General features: G+C 38.5%; 1 protein-coding gene across 1 annotated transcript; it reads right to left on the bottom strand.

Annotated features, from left to right (window-relative positions):
- Nucleotides 1-33: 33 nt before the first annotated feature.
- il12rb2l (interleukin 12 receptor, beta 2a, like) lies at nt 34-20,571 on the bottom strand. The gene is made up of 15 exons (XM_041817130.1): nt 20,454-20,571; nt 16,947-17,045; nt 8,750-8,894; nt 8,505-8,656; nt 8,259-8,398; nt 6,456-6,594; nt 5,486-5,562; nt 4,766-5,000; nt 4,397-4,591; nt 4,158-4,259; nt 3,933-4,067; nt 3,200-3,349; nt 3,013-3,082; nt 1,067-1,160; nt 34-868 (listed from the first exon to the last, which is right to left on the bottom strand). The coding sequence occupies exons 2-15, from the start codon at nt 17,017-17,019 to the stop codon at nt 461-463; spliced, it is 2,115 nt and encodes a 704-aa protein (XP_041673064.1). The 5' UTR covers nt 17,020-17,045; nt 20,454-20,571; the 3' UTR covers nt 34-460.
- Between the last annotated feature and the right edge of the window lie 1,051 nt (nt 20,572-21,622).

Genomic DNA, 21,622 nt, shown 5'->3' with positions numbered 1-21,622 from the left:
AATAGAGATTGAAAAAAATGTAGAACACCAGTATGGGTTAGAATCTCACATAATTCTTTATTTTTTTGTTGGAAATGAAAATTTTACAGAAGTAGTACTAGCTTAGAAAGTATCAAAATAAGTAGTTTTATTTACAGCTAGCAGGCACATCTTTTAAGAGGCAACCCTGCACAAATGTAGTTTGTGTTAAACATCATCATTTGCCTTATAAAATACAAAAAATAGCCAAACCAAGTATCAAAAAAACAAATGTAAAAGGTAGAACCCTGAGTTGAAACAGGGGTGGCTTAAGTGCATAAATCAGTTCATTGTGCCGAGCTGTCCTGCAGAGTGAAGGAACAGAAGCTTGTCCAGAAGCTTCTAAAATCACATTTTCTATTCACATTTCTGTATCAAACCTTTTCATCTTTTAGAAAATGAAATACATATCTGAGGTGATCCAGGAGCAATCGTTGTGACTTCATGCAACTTTCAGTATTTCCCCAGCTGTGGGCATGAAGTGCTTTTCATAACTAAATTCCATCGGTTCTTCTTCTGAATCTTTGGAGGAGCTCCAGCCATCCTCCTCCCTCTCCTTCTCCGCATCCCTCTCTTCATCTGAGTCAACTATTTTGCTGTATGCCTCTCTTCCATATTTCTGGTCTGCCCTATGGCTCTCCTCTGTGACAGCATCCTTTCCCTGGTCATCTATGCAGTCCATCTGTGAGGATCCATCACCAACCATTGGCCTCATTGATTCCTCTGGGTGTGAATTTTTCTTTACATTGGATTTAAAAGTCCAGGAGGGAACTTCCACAACTTCTAACAGGGAGATCTTTGGATGTGGCTCATTCACTGGAATGCAGATCCAACCCAAGGGGTCATTCATCTGCAGGAAGATAACAGTGAGATATATGTTTGGTTCTTAAAAAAAGGACTTAACCAATAGGAGGAAGTCATTGCTGTAACAGTAAAATTACGACACTGCTTTGGATCAACAACCAGTGAAAAACTTGTTCTGAGAATAGACCACTTCTCCCTGAAATGAGGAAGTTCTGTCATTTAGGCCTCTCCCTTGATTTTTTACCTGTTTGAGGATGTTGCTGTTGCGAGGATCTGGTACTTTCTCATAGAGACACAGCGGTTTCAGACAGCACACCTTTTTGCCTGCTTGACAAACACTACAAGACACATCAGAGAGAAAAAGAAACATAAGACAGCCACACAAATGAGCGTATGGATTTTAATTTTCATTTGTATTTACTTCTCTGTCAGCATTTAGATTTTTATTTTAATAGTTTTTCTTTTGTTGATTCTACTGTCTAGAAAATGAAAAATTAACATGAGCATGCTGTATTATTGTATCATACCATACCCTATCATAGCCTGTACAGTATTTGCTCATATAGTATGATATCATGTAATAAATTGTATTGAATCATTTCATATCATGTTGTATCTTATTGTACCATATCATATTACATTGAAACATGTTTCTTATCACTTCCTATCATACCATATCCTATCATATCATACCATATCCTATCATATCATACGGTATCCTATCATATCATACAGTACCCTGTCGTGTCTTACCGTATCCTATCATGTCATACCTTATCCTATCATGTTGTACCGTATTCTATCGTATTGTACTGTATCCTACCATGTCGTACCAGATCCTATCATGTTGTACCGGATCCTATCGTGTCATACCAGATCTTATCGTGTCGTACCAGATCTTATCGTGTCATACCAGGTCTAATCGTGTCATACCTGATCCTATCATGTCGTACCAGATCCCAACATGTTGTACCGGATCCTATTGTGTCGTACCGTATCCTATCGTGTCATACCATATCCTATTGTTTTGTACCATATCCTATTGTTTTGTACCATATCCTATCGTGTCGTACCATATCCTATTCTGTCGTACCAGATCCTATCATGTCGTACCGGATCCCAACGTGTTGTACCGGATCCTATTGTGTCGTACCATATCCTATTGTGTCGTATCAGATCCTATCGTGTTGTACCGTATCCTACTGTGCTGTACCGTATCCTATCGTGTCGTACCGTATCATATTGTGTCGTACCGGATCCCAACCTGTTGTACCGGATCCTATCGTGTCGTACTATATCCTATTGTGTCGTACCGGATCCTATCGTGTCGCACCATATCTTATTGTGTTGTACCATATTCCATTCTGTCATACCGGATCCTATCATGTCGTACTGGATCCCAACGTGTTGTACCGTATCCTATTGTGTCGTACCGTATCCTATTGTGTCGTACCGGATCCCAACCTGTTGTACCGGATCCTATCGTGTCGTACCGTATCCTATTGTGTCGTACCATATCCTATCGTGTCGTACCATATCCTATCGTGTTGTACCAGATCCTATTGTGTCGTATCAGATCCTATCATGTCGTACCATATCCTATCGTGTTGTACTGTATCCTATCATGTTGTACTGTTTCCTATCCTACCTTACTGTATTGCACCGTACCATAACATATTGCATTGTACCATATAGTATCAGTACTTTACAGCAGTGTACCGTATCATATAGTGCATTGTGTTGTATCCCATCCTACTGTATATCTTATCATATAATGTAATGTATTGCATCATATCATACCTTACTATTATACTGTATCCTTTTGCATTGTACCATATCCTATCGTATCATATGTTATTGTGTATTGTATTGAATCATGTTTCATATTGTATCATTTGAATCATACTAGATTGGATCAAATCATATCTTCTATCATTTTTGTATCAAAGCATATCATATTTTACATTGTATTGTATTGTACCTTATTATCATATTGAAGCGTGTCATAACTTGTATCCAATTGTATCACGACCATTAAAAACTCTTCATAGTCTTGCAAAATAACCATACAAGTGCATTTAAACCCATTTTAGCCATAATGTCTGCTACAATAGATCATACAAATCTGGAAGAATAAAGTTCCATGAATGTGGCACGTCTAAGAGAACTTATATGAGAAAACTATCTCACCAGAGAAAAATGACACATATGACTACTGCAACTGGTAAAAGAATCCCAAGCAGGATTGTGTTGAGGTATCCTGAAAGAGAAAGAGATGAGAAAAGAGAGAATATCATCAAATAAAACCCCTTCAACACCTTTTTTACATTTTTTTCTGAATGCATCAAATTCAAAATTAAAGTAGATAAAGTGATACCATTGTGGTGCGGCTTTTTAAACGATATGGTGGAGTTTGTTCCAGGGCCTGCTGCAGTCACAGCTCGTATCCACACCTTGTACTCCTGACCTGGATATCCTGACCTTAGATCCAGTTGCTTAGAGGTCTTGGATGCACTCACATTGTAAACTAAGAGAGTCAGAGTGTTAAGATACGAGGTAAGGTAGAGGCACACAAAACTGTACAGCAATGTGGGGAAAAATGTAATTAATATTATTCTTTAATTGTATTACACAATAAAAAAATTCCACATACGCAAGCAAACATATACAGTACATAAATATCTGTTAACTTCTACATATGTTTGAGTATATATCATAAAAATACAATAATAAAGTGGTTAAAGGTCACTTTTCATGTTTTCATGGCAGATTTTGTCATTTCTTTTTTCATGTTTACAGTTTATTGGTATTTCAAATTGATTCATGACATCCTCCTGGCAAAGATAAACATGTCATTCCTGTCATGGCAGATAAGACATGTCAAGTTTCAACAATAAAGTTTGAGGATTTCTTTGGTTTTGAAGAGAGGTGGAAGTATTTGAGGTAATGTTCATACTCAACTAGAACATATTTATAATACAAGTGTTGTAATTTTTCAATTACTTTGGACATTTCAGAGCAAAAACACTGCATATAGTTTTGTAATTGTTATTCTAAACATCAGCATCAGCATTATATCCAGAAACAGTGCATCTCTGATGTCCGTTTACCTTCATGGTTGTTGGCTCCTATTTGGTAGCACAGGATTGTCCCGTTCTGCTCGAGGAGGGGAATGGGCTCCCAAGTCACGGTGGCATGAGTAGCAGTGATGGAGAGCACCTTAAAAGATGGCACTTTGGAAGGGGCTGGAAAGTGGTAAGAAATGAGCATATGAAAAATGATTTTTTCCTTTATTTTATCAGAGAGAAACATTGATAAAAACAGACATTACTTACGCCCTTCAAGAGAATACCCAACAGCTGATGAGAGGTGATGGACTTGGTTGTGGGACACTTTCAGCAGGGACACTTGGTAAGGCGTGTACTTTTTAAACTGGCCTGCAGAGGGAGACACACATCACAGAAATGAAATGAGTCCAACCATATTTCTGCTAAGTATCTAGGCCATGATATCACATTAGTAGCCTTTTCCTTTAACTCTAGAATTACTGTAAATGAGGGAAAATCAAACAGACCTTTAAAAGTGGCTGTTGTTTGGTTTGTGGGCACTCTGACCCAGTCAAATCCTTGACCCTGAGGACGCCCTGCTTGTTTGTATTGTACCACATATTCATTCGGGTTGTCGTACAGCAGATGAGGATGTTTCCAGGACAGTGTGAGGTATTCTTCAGTCATACTGAGGTCAATATCTCTCTCATTTTCCCCTATACCTAAACAAGAGACAAATGCTGATTCAATCAAACAGAGAAAAAGTGAAGTGAAACTATCAGTGGAGGAATTAAATGGTGAAGAGAAGTAAATGGTGCTATTAGAAAGAATAAAACCATGCAGAAGCTTTAGTCTAACTCTAACTGTACTTGTATGACAGTCTAAGTAACAGATACCTGTAAGTGCTAAAGAGAGATAAGATGGCACACTGCCACCGTGACAGTTAAAGGCTGATACACTGGCTGATGATATGTCCTTCCAAGAGGAGTTGAAATGGCACTGTGCCTCTTTGCACACCATCAGGCCTCCTGGCTTATCTGTGGTGTTCACCAACACTGAAGGGCTGTTTTTGAAAGACAGTCTGACTTCATAGCCCAGAATGGAACCACAAGCTTGAGATGGAGGAAGCTTCTGGGTGGGAAAAAAAAGATAAGGTGACAAAAGTGAGAAATAAGACTGCATAAAGAGAGAGACTGGTTTGTTACGCAAACTGGGGGGAAATTTTATTTGTTTATCTAACTTAGGGGTTGACTATCACCAAAAATCTTTAAAATTTATGATAAAAAAAGAAATAAAATAAAGAATCTGGTTAGGGGCTGCCCATAAATCCAGCTGTTTCGGATTTAACTTTGTAAAGTATGTATAGAACAAACATTAAGGATTAAAACCCTGCAGTCATTTAAAGTATTTATTTAGGACAAACAGACATTAAAGAGTGCTGCAAACATATATATGTGGAAGATTATTTTAATTTCAAGAAAAAAAATCTATCAATGCCAAATAATGACCCAAAGAAACACTGACAGCAGCCCCATTTGTCCACAAGCTAATAATTTTAGCACCAACAAGTCAGGAAAAGGTGCCAGTTAAATGACTCTACTCCATACCAAACCCACCTTAAATGCCAGAACACAGTCTGAGCTTTCAGGGAAGATCCCACAGTCCATCCAAACATTCAGCTTTCCAACAGGGGCTGTAGAAGAAAAACAAAGGTCACAATGAGATGTAAAAACCAGGTTAAGAGTTTAGCAGAAATGATGCCTATTATGTTTAGTGGGTGTAAACATCACAGTAGAGGGAAAGATGGTTTTGAAAGTGTTTTGTTTTCATGCAAAGAATCAAGAACTGGCCTAAGGTAAGAAATTAACAAAGACATAATACTGTAAAATTCTAAACCCTAAGTGATTAATTCTTATGCTGTGCTTTGCTATTTACCTGCTGGCAACATTTTCATATTTAGCACATGCAGTGCTTTCTAGCTCAGCAGTTCAATGCAAACACAAATAAAACAAACAGGAAAGGTGGCAAAGAGTAACTAAACATTTCCACTATCCAATGATAAGCTTGGGAACAATAGGGCTTGGCAGTTGTCAAGATTTTAAGATATATCCATATATTTTTGAAACAAATATAGGTAAGGACAATAAATCATTGGCCAGATTCCATGTCTGTCATCAGGTAGATCCATTTTGCAAAGCTTCAAGCTGAAATGTTCGTACCGAGTCAAAACAACCAAACCAATAAGCTTCTTCTAAGTAGAAAGAGGCAGTAGCTATGGGTGCGGTTTAGTTTTGCTGCAAGTCTGTAAGCAACGGCAACCAATAAATCTATCAGCTCAGAGGCAGCTTTAGCTAACCTTGCAAAGCAGATAGATTTTCCAGACTCCACATCTACCATCAGGCAAATCCATCTTGCAAAGCCCCAAGCTACAACGTTTGTGCCAAACCCGAAAACGGTTCTCTTCAAATGATGAGAACGAGGCGGCAGCTACAGGCAGGGCTAAGATGCACTGAGAGCTAATAGCAATTAGCAACCAAAAACTAATCTTTGGTCTATATAGCCTCGCTCTACTGTAAGAGCACTCACCCATTTCCTTGCTTGTTGCTCTGTGGATTGCACTCCAGTCACTCTTCAAGCCTGTGTTACAGACACAGCGAACCTGAAAGTCATAAACTGTGCAGAGCTGGGGATTGTGTACTGAATAGCTGCCACAAGAGGCCTCCTCCTGAGAAGAAAAAAAAAATGGCGTCATTCTGAGGAAGACGAGACTAAGACCAGCTAAAAACAGATATTTGGTGAAAAAAACTCTTATGAAAAGTATGTTAAGTTTCGTAGAGGAGACAAAATGAGACTAAGATGCTGCTTCTGGTCTGTCAAACATTCAAAATCCATATTTCTGCAGTGTGCATATAAGGTAGGTCAGTATTTTCATCAGGATAGGAGCGTTTTACGGTAATATCACATTTGCAATTTTTCTGACAAAATCAGTTAAAAGAAAATAAAGAAACAAAGACATCTGAGGAGTGAAAAAGGCAAACAGGTGGCTAAAAGGAAAATACATTTCAACCTAAAGACTGAGAATAAAACTTGATTTATGATTATTGCTAAAATTACCACTGGTTGAGAGGAAGAAGGAAACGCCAAGACAAGACAAGAAAACTGCCTGTTTTGTCAGGCTTTTTCTTCACATCTCCACTCACACAGTGACGGACATGCCTTCTGGAAGTTGAGTAAATGCCAGAGGGCCATCCAACTATGGGCCATTGAACCGCTCAAAATTACTTTATTTTAAACTGAAAAAATGCTCATTCTACCTATTTCTTCATGAATGATTTAATCTGAAAAGGTTATTAATGGAGCTGAAAACATTTTAAGTTTAGGTTTTGATGAAATATTGTCTTTGTGATCCCAAAATCAAATATTTACAGAAAACTGGGCAAAAAGAAGAAGCAATGGGGCACTAAACAATTAAAGGGAAGGGCAGAGAAAAAAAATGAAGAAAGCCATTTAGGCAGAGGGTGAGATATGCTTAAGTAATAGAAAAAAATTTCCAAACATACCTCTAATATTAGCTACCAAAGTAACAAGCGACAATGCTACTCCAGCTAGCAGTGCTAACATACTACCTAACTGTTGTATTATTTTACAAAAGTACAAAAAATAAAGTTTTTCTGGTTTGCATTGGTATGTGCCTGTCTTCATTTCGGTTGCTTTTATTTAGGTATAAGCAGAAAATGTGTGCCATAACTCTTGGAGTCCAAGACAAATTTTCCTGCAGAGACTATCCATCGTTTGATATTGTATTTATCATACCATTCTGTATCATAGCCAAGCGGCAACCTCCCGTCCTGAAAAATGAAGCCAATGCAGAAGTGCAAAAACATGCAATACCGCGAGTGTCCACTTGAGGCTGGCTGCAGGAACACCAGAAGTGCAGTCTGAACACCTTTTAAACAGCTGGTTTTTACACTAGAAATAAACTGTCTACAGCCTGGTTCAAAATAACAAACATGTCTCATTAGCTAATGTCGTCATGTGCTCTCACTGTACGGGGGGTGAATTTTTTTGTACCACAATCATTTAGATTATATTTAGGAAAAACCTCACTGAGCACTGATTGGCACTTCTCATTTGATTGACAGATAGCTCGACAGGCAGAGGCTACATTTCTGTCAACCAGAATGCTAGCTAGCTGGCAGGCCGTTAGGTTGATCCAAAATTCAGTTGAGGCCGCGATTTCAATATGGAAGCCGCCGCGGATTGGCTTCAAAAGCAGTTTGAGTCCACCTATTGTAAGCAGACGGCTGACGTCACACAGGCTTTGTCTATATGATTATGTCATATTGTATCCTATCCTATTCTATCATCTCATATCGTATGGCCACTCACCATAACCCAGTCTGGGTCTTCCTCAGTCCGATGTCGGACGTCACAGTGGCCAACAAAGTGCTGCGGCTGACAATTAAAAGCCCAGAAAATCTCTAACGGATCCTGATGGCTCGATGTGATTTTAGGAGGTGATGGCTTGGCTAGAAACCGAGGCAGAAACATCAAAACAACTATTTAATCCACCTTTATCTGTATTTTATTGTTAATGATGTGCAGCCATGAAAAAAACAAGCATTATATGCTCACAGATATCTTCTGGATTGAACTTAGCCTCTGAGGAATTGGCAGAACCATGGTGATTTTTAGCCTGGACCCAAACATGGAGGTCTTCATTGTAGGCAAAGTGTTGACGATTGATAAAACCACTTAAATTGGCCCAACGTAGCACATGCTGTAACCTTAAAGAAAGAGAAGACATAGTAGTCAACTGATTGTGTAGACTGGTTTAGGTTATCAGAGGACAAAACAAAAGATATTTTAACTGTGTTTACTCTGTATCTGATTGCTTCCAGTACAGGCTGTAGTTAACCTGGATCTGAGGGTCCAGCCTCGGTTCCCATGTACAGTGAATATGTGCCTGACAGATTTTATCACATGGGATATAGCACTCAGGAGGAGAGGGTGGGGCAGGAGGACCTGGGGAGAAAAAAAGACTCTGAAATTACACTTTTCCACAAAAACAGTTCCTAGACTGGTACTTGCCTGGAGCTAGAGCTCAAGCCAGGTTGAAGCTGGCTCAGTTTAAGAACTTTTTCACTGAAGCTGGAACAGTACAACTGTACGGTCCAACTATAGAACAACTAAAGGAACTGTAACACATGTTAAAGAGGCGATGTTGCATGGATATGAATATGATGTGCTTGGAGATTGTGGCTTGATCTTAGGTGTGCCTTAAAATAAAGTGGGAAAACCAAAACTCTATAAATATGATAGTTTTTTGTTTTTTTTGCTGCTGTAACTTTGCTAAATGTTGCTTAGTGCTGAGCTCATGGTGGGCTGATGTAGGGTCTTGGTAAGTACAGCAAATACTATAGTCCAGGGCAGTGGTTCTCAACCTTGGTGTTGGGATCCCTTGGGCGTCATGAGACACTGAGAGGGGGTCTCCAGAATTCCTTAAAAAAGCTAAGAATAGGCCTATTTTTTTAATTCCACTATTGCCGCTTTACACCAATTTTGCCAACTTTTAACCAGTTTTCATCAAATTTTCCCTCAAATTTTAATGCATTTTTGCCGTTTAACACTTATTTTGCGATTTTAAACCCTTTCCACCACATTTTTCTGCCTATTTTTTGCCACTTCTGTACCAATTCTTGCCACATAAGCCAAATGTTGCCTCTGTTTACCCATTATTGCCACTATTAACCCCATTCTAACACATTTTCTGCCCAATTTTTCCCATTTTAACCACATTTCTCTATCTGATATGCCCGTTTTTGCCAGTTAGACCAATTTCTGCCAATATCTGCCTTTTTTCTTTCTCAGTTAGCACTATTTTGCCAGTTGATATCGATTTCTCTTCCCATTTTACCAAATGTCCACCAATTTTTGCTGACTTAAAGCCACTTTCTAATTCCCTTTTACCACTTTTTATGCCCATTTTTGCCTTTTTACAGCTATTTTTTGCCATTCTTATATCATTTTTGCCACTTCTAACCCATTTCTTCTACTTTTAAGATCCAATTTTTTCACTTTTTCCACCATTTTTAACCCATTTTTTCCATTTTTAACCCATGTTAATTCCATTTTTTTTTTAACAAAATAGATTTACATTTTTAAGAAGGCTATATACTACACAAATGATTTTAAAAAAGAGAATTGTTTCATTGATAAGAGTGGATATTTTTTCAAGTTTAATATAAAATAAGGATATCACAGCTTAACTTTACAACTGACCATGATTTTGTTGACCTCCATGGGCCCCCTAGTTTGGCTGGGCCCCAGAAAGCTCTCCCCTTTATCCCTTCTTATGGACATCCTTGTCGTGACTATTGACTATTCTTGAATGTGCATGGCTGCGTTCAATCACCTTCAGGTACAGTGGGGGTCCCCGGTCTCTGTTTATTTTGGGGGTCACGGCTGAAAAGGTTGAGAACCTCTGGTCTAGGGTAGTGGGCCTACCCAGCTTTTCTGGTCTGGGGAACTGGCACAGGGGCTACAGTCCTCAATACACCAGCCAAGGATTCCTGGTGCATGTCTTTCCGTACTCTCTTGCACCATTTTCCTCTCTCTCTTCTAGGGATGCACCGACACCGATCCTGGTATCGGGTATCGGCCCGATCCAACCCCTCAAAGCTGGATCGGGTATCGGTGGGAAAGGGCTGATCCATGATGCCGATCTAGGCAACCATCTCTAAGCCTTTTTTACAAGATTGTTTGCACTACTTTCTCACAGAATTGTCACTTTGTTTACAGTATGTGGTTTAAAACACTTGTGTAATACAGTTTTGTACTGAAATATTACCTCTGATGCACTTTCTTTGATTTTTGCTGCATTACCAGTCTACGGGGTATAAAAGTTTACAATTGAATAGTAATTTCGGTAAGTTCTGAAGCATTGGTTTTACCAAACTGCCGGTAAACATTTTAACACTTTAAATAGTTTAAATAAATATCAACTTCAGTAATCTATCTAGTGAAGGCAAAAGTCTGAAAAATAACCTTAAAAGGAAATTTTAAAATGGCCCAATCTTAGTCTGTTTTTTTTAAATGTGTCGTCAAATTAAATAAAGTGTAACTTGTGTATTTGCAGATAATTTAATGAGGAAATATGGTCTCATTCTCAAGAAAGGTCTGTTAAAGACAGTAGTTAAAAATTGACACATTTGTCTGACACAGTACATACAGCATCTGAGTGAGAATGCCAAGCACAAACAGCAGAAACAGTGAAAGAGGAACAATCTAAAAGTGATTCCCTTGTGCCACTAAAATAAGTTTCAATTCCTAAAGCAGGACAGCTTTACTTCCTGCTGTGGCATTTTCAGGGTTAAAGGAGCAGAAAAGGAGAACACCTTTGGACCAGCTCAGTATTTGCTGAAGGATTGCTGAGGGTATTAAAGGCCTGGGTGTGCAGAATCTGACTGCACTGTTTGCATAATAAGGTAGAAAGGACAATAAGTATGATGGGATTTGTAAATGAAGCAACAATGCAGAAGTCAGTCCATGGGTAATAAAGACCTAAATGAATTGCTATGAATCGGTTCTTTACTTAAAAAAGGACTGACCGATTGGACTTCAAACTCATAAAATACTTCAAAGATATCAATATCAATGTAGTTTAGACCTTAAAACCCTTAAAATTCTGTCCTTAAAACATGAATAATTCTTAAAATGAACAAAGAAGCACATTTTAAACCTTAGATTTAGTGCAGTACCATTTGGTAATAATGCAAGACTGAGTATACTGGACAATATCGCAATTTGAGATCAAAATTATGATATAATCCATAAATGGTCTCATGAGTCTACCTGCTTGGTTATCAAGGAAAATGCAGTTATGAAGTTTTACATATTTTATTTAAAAAAAAAATCCTAGTATTGTAAAAGTAATTTTTTTTTTTTACAATATTGACCCAATCATAAACGTAAAGACCTTTCTTATTTTTGCAAACCTCTAGACTTAATACAAAATCAATTGCAGCCTTTTATGCCATTATTGATTGCATTGCCTGACATTGTGATTGCAATTGCAATTATATCTTACCTTATTCATAGGTCCTCAGATGACTGTAGATTGGAGGATTTAGATTGTTTGGACTCTTTCTGATGCAACGGGACTGTTTTTGATGGAATATTGTGATCAGGAGAGCTTAATGGTGAGCTGTGTCACTTTTATAACTGTTTGTTTGTAGGCTGACTAATGCATTATTTGTGGTTGTGGTGGTTTTATCCTGGAATGGTTAACACGGTCAGAATCCTGAGCAGAGCCTTCCAGTGGTGTTTAACATGTGATATACACTACTGCTCAAAAGTTTGGAATCACTGGCAAATTTATTTGCTTCCCAAAGTAAAACTGTTATCATCAACTGTCAGTCTTCTGCATCAATCTCCTAGTATGCCTGCTAATCCAAGTTATTCATGCTGCACAGCTGAAACCATTTTACTGATAAGGGAGTAAAAAGACTGGACACTGGAAGACCGGAAGAAGGTGTTGTGCATTGATGAGTCCAAGTTTGAGGTCTTTGGATCAAACAAAAGAATATTTGTGAGACACAGAACAAATGAAAGGATGCAAAAACAGTGCTTAAAACCATCAGTCAGAGAGGTGAAGGCAGCGTGATGGTCTGGGGCACTTTGAAGGAGCTAGAATAGGAGATTTATAAAGAGTGGAAGGGACCTTGAGGAAAGACAGCTATCACAAGATTTTGCAATGCCATGCCAGGCCCTGTGGACAGCACTTGCTTGAGGCTAATTTCATCCTACAACAGGATAATGACCCAAAACACACCTCCAAAATGTCTACGAAATATAAAGAATAAGCAGTCAGACAGAACTCTGACTGTAATGGAGTGGCCAGCACAGTCTTCAGATCTGAACCTTTATTGAGCGGTTGTGGGAGCAGCTTAACCATACAGTATGAAGGAAGACTCCAAGCCAATCCATCTTGTGGGAGATGCTCCAGGAAGCATGGGGGTGAAATATCATCAGATTACCTTGAAAAACTGACAGGTAGAATACCTCTGCATGGCTGTAATTGCTGCAAAGGGTGTTTTTTTTTCTATGAAGGCAAAGTTGAAAGAACATTTTCCATTAAAATCCTTTTTTCTAACTCTGACAATGTCAGTACGTCCAGTTCATTTGCTGTATTTCCTATTCAGACTAATTTCATGAGTATTTGCTGTCAAGACTTTTTAATACTTTTTAAAAGCCTTAATTTTTGCTGATTTGATTTAACAACTTTTAATGCTTTTTTTAAGACCCTGCAGGCATCCTGAGCCTAGTGGTTAGATCACACCCCATGTACGTGGGGCGGCTTGGGTTCTAGCCCAGCGGCTGCGGCTCCTTTCCAGCACGTCTCTTCCCCACTCTCTCAAGCCCGTTTCCAACTTTATCCACTGTCCTCCTCAATAAAAAGAGACATAAAACACCCAAAAACATATGTGTAAAAAATCACTCAATGGTAAATGGGCTTGAGCTTGTAAAGCCGTCTGACTACTCAAATCGCTGTTAAACCACAGATCACACCAACCCATTCACACACTGATGGCAGAGGTTACTGTTGGGAGGAAAGTGGGGACACTGGGGTTAAGTGTCTTGCCCAAGGACACTGACATGTGACTACAGGAGCTGGGGATCAAACCCACAACCGACTCCACCTACTGAGCCACAGTCATCCCACATGTATGTAACAACTTCCATTAAAACCTTCAGAACTGAAAAGACAACAGCAGCGGTGTTGTAAACCTAGAATTCTTCCTCTTAAGTATTAAATCTACAGACAGTACGGCCTTAATGTCTTGAGCACAACACATCTGAAAATAATTCTCTTCTAAGAGAATGTTGAGAGGTAAAAACAGTGCAAAAGTAGGGAGAGGGGAACACGGTGTACTAAAATGTCTGATCCAAAATGGCACCATGAGTCACAACCTGGAAACTTGGGAAACTTTAAGGATGTGACTCATGGAAAGACATTACCAAAGAATTATACAAATAAAAGTCAAACATTTACAGACAGCACCCTGAATATGGGACAAAAATCTTTCAAAATAACTGAAGTATGAGCTCCCAATGCTTTATAATGAGTTAGAACATAAGGTACAGACTTAATATCAGAATTACTTTACATTTCATTCATATTTCTGTTTTGGTTTGACTGATTTATCTGCCATAATGGCACAGACAAACAGAGAGAAAGAGGAGGTGATGTTCAGAGGATTTAGAAACAGGTTAGAGAGCATGAGAACTAAGACTGGGCTTAACCACGAGAAAATACAAAAAAAGAGAACTTCTCACTCAAACATGCTCCAACTCATCACAGACACATATTCATGCAAAAAACACCCTTTTTCTAGTTGTCATGTGGCTGTCACCTTTACACATTTCTCATATGCCTTTACCTTTGAAGCTGCCTCCCCACAGCGCACTGCGAGGAAGCACAGCGACAAGAACATTAACAGGAAATGATTACCCTCATCAGTCTAGCTCAAATGACTACACCCTCCTTTATAACCACTTCCTCTTCAGCTCTGACAACTTACAATGAAAAGACAACACACAGATCAGCATCTTTAACAACAAAGAGCCTTTTATTTAAATATTTTAAGTCTAATGTAAGGCCTTCAGTGGAGGCAGAACATGTGCTGGGCATAAAACTCTCCACAGTCTTTGCTACAGTTAATAAAGCTAACACAGCCCTCTTTGCATCAGCAGAGATGTGAATGATCTATTCTGAGTATTTCAATCATGTTTACATTTATGCTGCTGTATCTTTACTGTTTATTCTTCTTCTCAATTGACAACCCATGCATCTGCTGATCTGTTGTTACCAGCATGTGAATGCGATTTTCCAGGGCCCAACCAAATTGGGGGGGGTCCATGGAGGTCAACAAGAGCCAAAATGGGCAGAAAAAAAGTGGTGAAAAGGGGTTAAAAAATGGCAAAAGAATTGGTTAAAATAGGAAAAAAAAGTTGGTCAAAGGTGGAAAAAAAGGATTAACTGAGGAAAATATAGCTAGAAACTGGCAAAAATGGGTAAACAGAGGCAAAAATGGACCAAAAATGGCTAAAAACAGCAGAAAAAGTTACGAAACGGCAAAAATGGGTTAAAAGAGGTCAAAAGGACATGGCAAAAATGGTGAAAGAGGGTTAATAATGGGTTAAAGAGACTGAAAGGGCAGATGAAGTTGTGAAAAGAGGTCAAAATGTGCAAAAAATGGGTTAATAGAGGCAACAGAATGTGAAAGTTGTAAAAAATGGAATAAAAGAGGTCAAATGGGCATGAAAAAATTGTGAAAATCAGTTAAAAAGTGGCTAAAATAGAGTAAAAGAGGCAAAATGGGCAGAATAAAGTGGTGAAAGGGGTGTTAAAAAGTGGCAAAAATTGGTTAAAATAGGAATAAAAGGTGGTGAAAGGTTGAAAAAGGGAATAACAGGCAAAAGTAGGTAGAAACTAGCAAAAATAGGTCAAAAGTGGCTAAAAACAGCAGAAAAAGCTATGACAACATGTTAAAATGTGGCAATTATAGGTAATTGGTAAAAGTGTACACAAATGATCAAAAATGGCAAATAAATGGGCAAAAATGGGCTGATAAAAGTGGTTAAAAGAGGTAAAAGTAGCACAAATAAATAACTTCAACATGAGACCCAATGACAGTTTGACACACTCACCAGCTCCAAAAGGAAGTAACTGTTAGCCAGGATAGCTAGCCCAAATGCTACACATATGCATTGATATCATGAACCAATCACAACTGAGGAGGGCCCATGACGGCTCAGTTGAGCTAATCGGTGGTATCCAGCATGCCCGAGCTACCTCTCTCCACACGAGCTCTCACCACCCATCATGCCAACATGCAGGTGTTTTTTTTTTTATATCTCCTCTACCACATGGCCATCGCAGCCCAAAGACGTCACCACTTTCAGCAGACTCAGGCTCTGCGGGTGCAATCTCACAGTAGTGACAATAATGAGTGCCAGCACAAATGAGACAACTATTTATGGTGCCAACATACACAAGTAAAAGAAGTGAACCGGAAAGAACTGCAGAGAGATCACAAGAGAACAAAGAAAGACTGAGAAAAGTCGAAAGAAGAGCTTAGGAAGAGGATGGAGGAAGCAGAGCCACAGTGAGGTGGCCTGGTCAGGGCTAGCATGAACTGCTACCAGACTATGCTAAAGGTTAGCATTTGCCTGGGTCCTTAAAATGCAAGGGGCCTTAATTCATTATAGGTGTTTATATCATACATGAAGTATGCGTCCAAATTTGCAGTTTGGAATAAACTGAACATAAGCCACAGTGTCAAGTGCCACCATAACTGAGATCAGCTTTTCTCACGCAAGCCCCCATCAGCTGATGCCCAGCTGATTTTCTCTAAGCATGCTATTGGCTAATCGCCCTCATGCTGCCCTGGGTTTTTGCTGCTTCTCTTCCTGCCTTATGGACATAGGAGGAGCAGGAATGTGAGCTGTTCCTGCTTAAGGCTTTCTGTATAAGCTCCTAGAAGGGCGAGGGGTCCCAGAACACCACAACACTACATATAAATAACAGCAGTAAATGCTAATTAATAACTGCTAATAAAGAAATATTAATCACTGCAAAGCATGTGTGTTTCTTGATAAAGAGGTCCTGACTGGCATGTGTTTTTTTAAGAATATGGGGCCAAGAGTGAGTAAAATAGCATTAAAGTGGATCTTTTAGCATAAAAAAGTCCCTGCAGCAACGAGTCAGGCCCCTCAAAAAGCCACAAAAGGTCATCCTTCCAAGCAAATGGTAGCAAGGCAGATCCCTATAGACATACTGAAACAATGAGTTGAGTTGTAAAAATGTATGTTAAATAGAGGAGGAATGGATCCTGTAACAGCAGTGAGCATTTATTTGTGTATTTTTACAGGTTACAGTCATCCTAGAGACATATTAAACCATTCAGATGAGGTCAATTTGGGTTATGATGCTCTTTTAAGAGATGATTACCAAGCATTGTTGGGTATTTGAGTATTTATATTTCAGAACTGGGTATGCCAATAAAAGCTTACCTGCTAAAGCAAAGTACTCTGTCAGGCTCAGGACCCAGATGGACAGGAGCCACCTGGTTTTAAGTGTGGCCATTACATTTGGACCCAGGCCTCCGGTGTCTGTTTAAAAACACATATACACAAAAAAAACATGTACCATTAGCCTGTGACAAACGCAATCCTCCTTTTAAACACTGTGCTGTCTTTATTAAACTTACAGGTTTTAGCCATTTGGAAGAATGTAAAGCTACAGACAGTATACAGACCATGAGTGAGGAAAAGAAGAATACATTCAAAGACACTATAATTGTGGTATTGTGACAACTTTATTTTTTTACAGGGAAAAATATCAATATATACGAGCACATATTAAAAATGGCATATAGTGGAAAAAGTTCAATTTTTTTGCTGAGATTTAATTTTAAAAAGTAAATCTTTCATATATTTTTGATTCATCTAAGAGTGAAATATTCTAAGATTTTCTTTTGTTTAAATGTTTTTGATAAAAGCTTACAGCTCATGAAAATCAAAAATCAACTACCTCAAAATATTAGAATGTGGTGGAAAAGTCCAATTTGGTACCTGAGTCTTCATTCTCTTACTCTGGTTCAATTCACACAGCAACACTCATGGGGAAGACTGCTAGTCCAGAGGACAATCGGTGACACCCTTCACAAGGAGGGTAAGCCACAGAAGGTCACTACTGAAAGTAGGGCTGGGTATTGTTAAGAACCTCATGATTCGATTCAATTTTGATTCTTTAGGTTGCGATTCAATTCGATATTGACTTAAATGCTTCAATGTCGATTCAGTAAGAAGTAGAAATACACAAATAACCTGTTGACAATTTGTTAATAATTATTTTCGTGCCCATGTGAACATATTTGGTAAGTCACCTCACGTTTTTGAGCAATAAAACATCTGAAAATAAAAAATTTGCACAATAATAACTTAATTGTGCATATGAAGGACAAAAGTAAAAACCATGACAGTTCTGTATAAACACTGAAAAAGTAAAGTGCATGTAAACTTTTATAATATTTCTTTCCTCTTGAAAATTGCGATAAACCTCACATAACATGGTTATGGTACGTTGTTGTTTGGTCGAGTGCGGCCTCCATCCATACAACGCAAATCACACGCACAGCGGCCCCCTCTGGCCAGGAGGTGAATTGATTCAGAGGATTTGCTGAATCAATATTGAATTGGGGTGGGAAATACTGTGATGCATTGATTGATCGATATTTTTACCCACCCCAAGCTGAAAGGGCGAGTTGTTCTCAGAGGCCATATCAAAGCAGATTCATGGAAAGTGACTGAAGGTAGGGATGCACGATATTCTCGGCCTGATATCGGTATTGGCAGATAACAAAATTTCTACTGATATTTACATCTTATATTTTGGCTGTGAATATCAGCATATATCAGTTGTAAAATTTGGCCATATATACTAATAAATTATTGGAGTTTTAGGCTGGACCAACAGACCTATGCCAGTGGAGATCTTTTTCTTTATTCATCCTCATTTTTTAAACGCTAAGGTGTGTTTTTTCTTAAAACACACTTTCTTTTTTCATCCTCAAACCCAAAATTGTGTTCAAAGGACTGCATTTTTAGTTATGTAAAACATATCTAAATATCGGTATTGATATCTGTATGAGGTAAAATGAATCTGTAAATATCAGCATATCAGATATCAGCAAAAATCCACTATCGTGCATCCCTAAGTGAAGGGAAGTGTTGGAAGAAAAGGAGCACAAGCAACAAGGATGAGCTCAGTCACCAGACAGGTCCAGCAAATGGACTACAAGTGTCATGTTTCTAGTGTCGAGACACTCCTGAACCACAGACATCATCAGAGTCTCATCTGGGCTAAGGAGCAAAAGAACTGGACCATTGCTCCAAAGTCCTGTTTTCAGATTGAGGTAAATTTGCATTTCATTTGTAAATCAAGGTGCTTGAAGTCCAGTGTTTCCAGTCTCCACAGTCAGTGATGGTTTGGTGTGCCATGTCATCTGCTGCTGTTGCCACTGGTCTTTATCAAGTCCAGAGTCAACGCTGTCAGCCATCTACCAGGAGATTTTAGAGACCTTCATGCTTCCATCTGCTGAGCTTTATGGAGATACTGATTTCCTTTTCCAGCAGGACTTCGCCTGCCCACAGTGAAGCCAAAACTACCAGAAACTGGTTTACGGACCATGGTATTACTGTGACTGATTGCAGTGTTAATTTTGATGCTATTTTCAATTCTAGTCTCAGTCTTAGTCCTCTGATTACATGTCTTTTATTTTTAGTCACATTCCATCATTTCTACCCTTGTCAGTTTTAGTCCATTAAAAGTCCTCACATTTTAGTCTTTACTTTTAGTCCAAGCATTTATTTTCTTGCCTAAATCTGGTACCAAACCATGGTAGTGTGTTCTCAGCACCCTGCCAAACCCGGGGTCTCTGATTTCTACAGCTCAGAGTCAGAAGAGATACAGATGCTTTATTTTTTGACAGATTTACCCACAGTGGAGAAATATCACAGATTTTGAATGTCCAACAAAAACTAAAATTACTTTTTGACAGTTTTAGTCATCAAAGATCTACTTTTGGCTAGTCTTAGTCTAGTTTTTGTCATGGATAAAAAAGTGAGTGTATGAAATTAACACTAATTGATTGGCCAGTCAACTGGTCTGACCTGAACCTCATGGACAATCTCTGGGAAAATGTCAAGAGGAAGATGAGAGACACCAGACTTAACAATACAGATGAGCTGAAGGGTGCTATCAGAGCAACCTGGGCTTCATAACACCCTAGCAGGACCACAGACTGATCTCCTCCATGACACACTGCATCGATTTAGTAATTCATGCAAAAGAAGCCCCAACCAAGTGCATAAAAGGGCATAATTCTCCAGAAGGCCAACATTTCTGTGTTATAAATCCTTTTCTTGGGACTGATGTTTTCTGATATCATTATAGTCTGAGATGGTGGATTTTTGATTTTTGTGAACTGTAAGCTGAAACCATCAACAATAAAACACAAAAGGTCCTACAATATTTTACTCTGAATGAGACCAATTTAGAAAATATATGTTTCACCTTTTAGATTAGATCACAGTAAAAATTTATTAGTGATTGACTAGGTCATTTAACTGAAAAGATATTACTTTGGTCCATATCCAAAGGAGAAAATGACTAGTTGTTAAATAGAGATGCTAATGCTAGCCACCAACATGTGGAGTCTAAATATAAGTGGGGCTCTATAACATACTGTTGTTTGACGTGACATGCCTACACTCTTACAGCTACCAGGCTTACATGGATGTAAAATGTGAACGAGTCAAAGTAGCTAATACATTTCTAAAAGTTTATATAAGTTACAACAGCAGACATAATATACATTACAGTTCGCATAGTTCTTATCAATGTAGGCACGTTAGCAACATCCGCAGATCGAAACATTATGTGAATAATGTTTTAGCAAGATTGACTTCTTTAAAATAGAAGCTACGTAATTACAGATATCAACTGTGAGTTTTTACCTCATTGTGAGAAACAGAGATTCCTGTCGCCCATTGTTCACCGGAGTACTCACAACTCTCGGACTGAAGAAAGTTTGTTGTGAAGAAGAAATGAGTGCCGATGGTTTGACTATAAAGCCCCGCCCATTTCAGAAATTCCCAGTGACGCAAGCACAAACACGCACGCGCGTACACCCACTCACACACAAAAACCCTTTCATACTTCCTGGACTGAAATGCACCAAAATATGACTGTAAATGGCGTTTTTTTTTTGTATACAAGCGAACTTTAAAGGACACCAAAGCTTGTGTGTGTCTAACAGAACTGTTGGTCTGAGAATGAAGAGCATTTTAAACCCAGTAAGGCTCACAGACAGGTGCACAATCTTGAGGATATTTTGTGTTTTTTCCCTTCTTGTCATTTTTAAAAATTCCTTTTATTGCATTTTTTATGGATTTCATGTTAATGTAATTTTTGCTGTTCTTTAGTGCTCATAATATCAATGTTTTAATGCTCATACTGTTTAAATCAAATAGCTTAAGGGCATTTTCAAATGTTTTGCCTTTGTGTGCCATGGGAATTTGTACACTCATACATTATTACTACAACTATACAACAACTTAAGGTACTCTAACATGTTTTAAAGAGACTATTTAGTATGGATGTGGATCAGTGGGCCTTGAGATTCTGACTTGATCTTACATTTCTCGATCAAATTCCTGAATTTTTGCCCATGGCGAGATTAACTTTAGAAAAACATAACCAACCAAATATTTTAAGACCTCTGAATCCCATTTGTAGAATGTTTGGAAAACCACCCAAGAGTCGCTTTGCCATCTATTCCTTATAATAAGGAATTATTCCTCTTTGGAAGCCAAAGTGCATGTTCATTACTGAACTGATAAGGAACATCTTTTGCTCCTAATTTCTGACCTATATGAAAATCAGTTTGTTTTTATTCGAATGAAATCATCACAGCTGCTGCTGTCGCTCTGCAGTGCTTTTCATTGACCAGTGAGAAGCGTCAAGTTTCCACTGTGCCTGTTGGCATTGACCAATAAAAACATTTTTAGTGGTGTTGCTCCATAATTGCTAAGATTCTGCTTGGACGCAGCTTTGGAAAACAGGACTGGCAGGGAGATCTGCCAGTAACCAAAAGCAGAAGGATGAAGGGAGTTTACAGTCTTTA

This window comes from Cheilinus undulatus, linkage group 21 (assembly GCF_018320785.1).
Source record: "Cheilinus undulatus linkage group 21, ASM1832078v1, whole genome shotgun sequence".
Lineage (NCBI taxonomy): Eukaryota > Metazoa > Chordata > Actinopteri > Labriformes > Labridae > Cheilinus > Cheilinus undulatus.
Note: the sequence above shows the minus strand (reverse complement) of the source record. Positions and strands in the feature narration are given on the sequence as shown.

Excerpts from the sequence above, each read along its gene's own strand:
- il12rb2l (XM_041817130.1), bottom strand. The coding sequence starts at position 17,019 with ATGGCCACACTTAAAACCAGGTGGCTCCTGTCCATCTGGGTCCTGAGC. Across the intron at positions 3,350-3,932 it reads AGGAGCCAACAACCATGAAG|TTTACAATGTGAGTGCATCC; the intron begins GTAAACGGACAT and ends TGACTCTCTTAG. Across the intron at positions 869-1,066 it reads ACAGCAACATCCTCAAACAG|ATGAATGACCCCTTGGGTTG; the intron begins GTAAAAAATCAA and ends ATCTTCCTGCAG.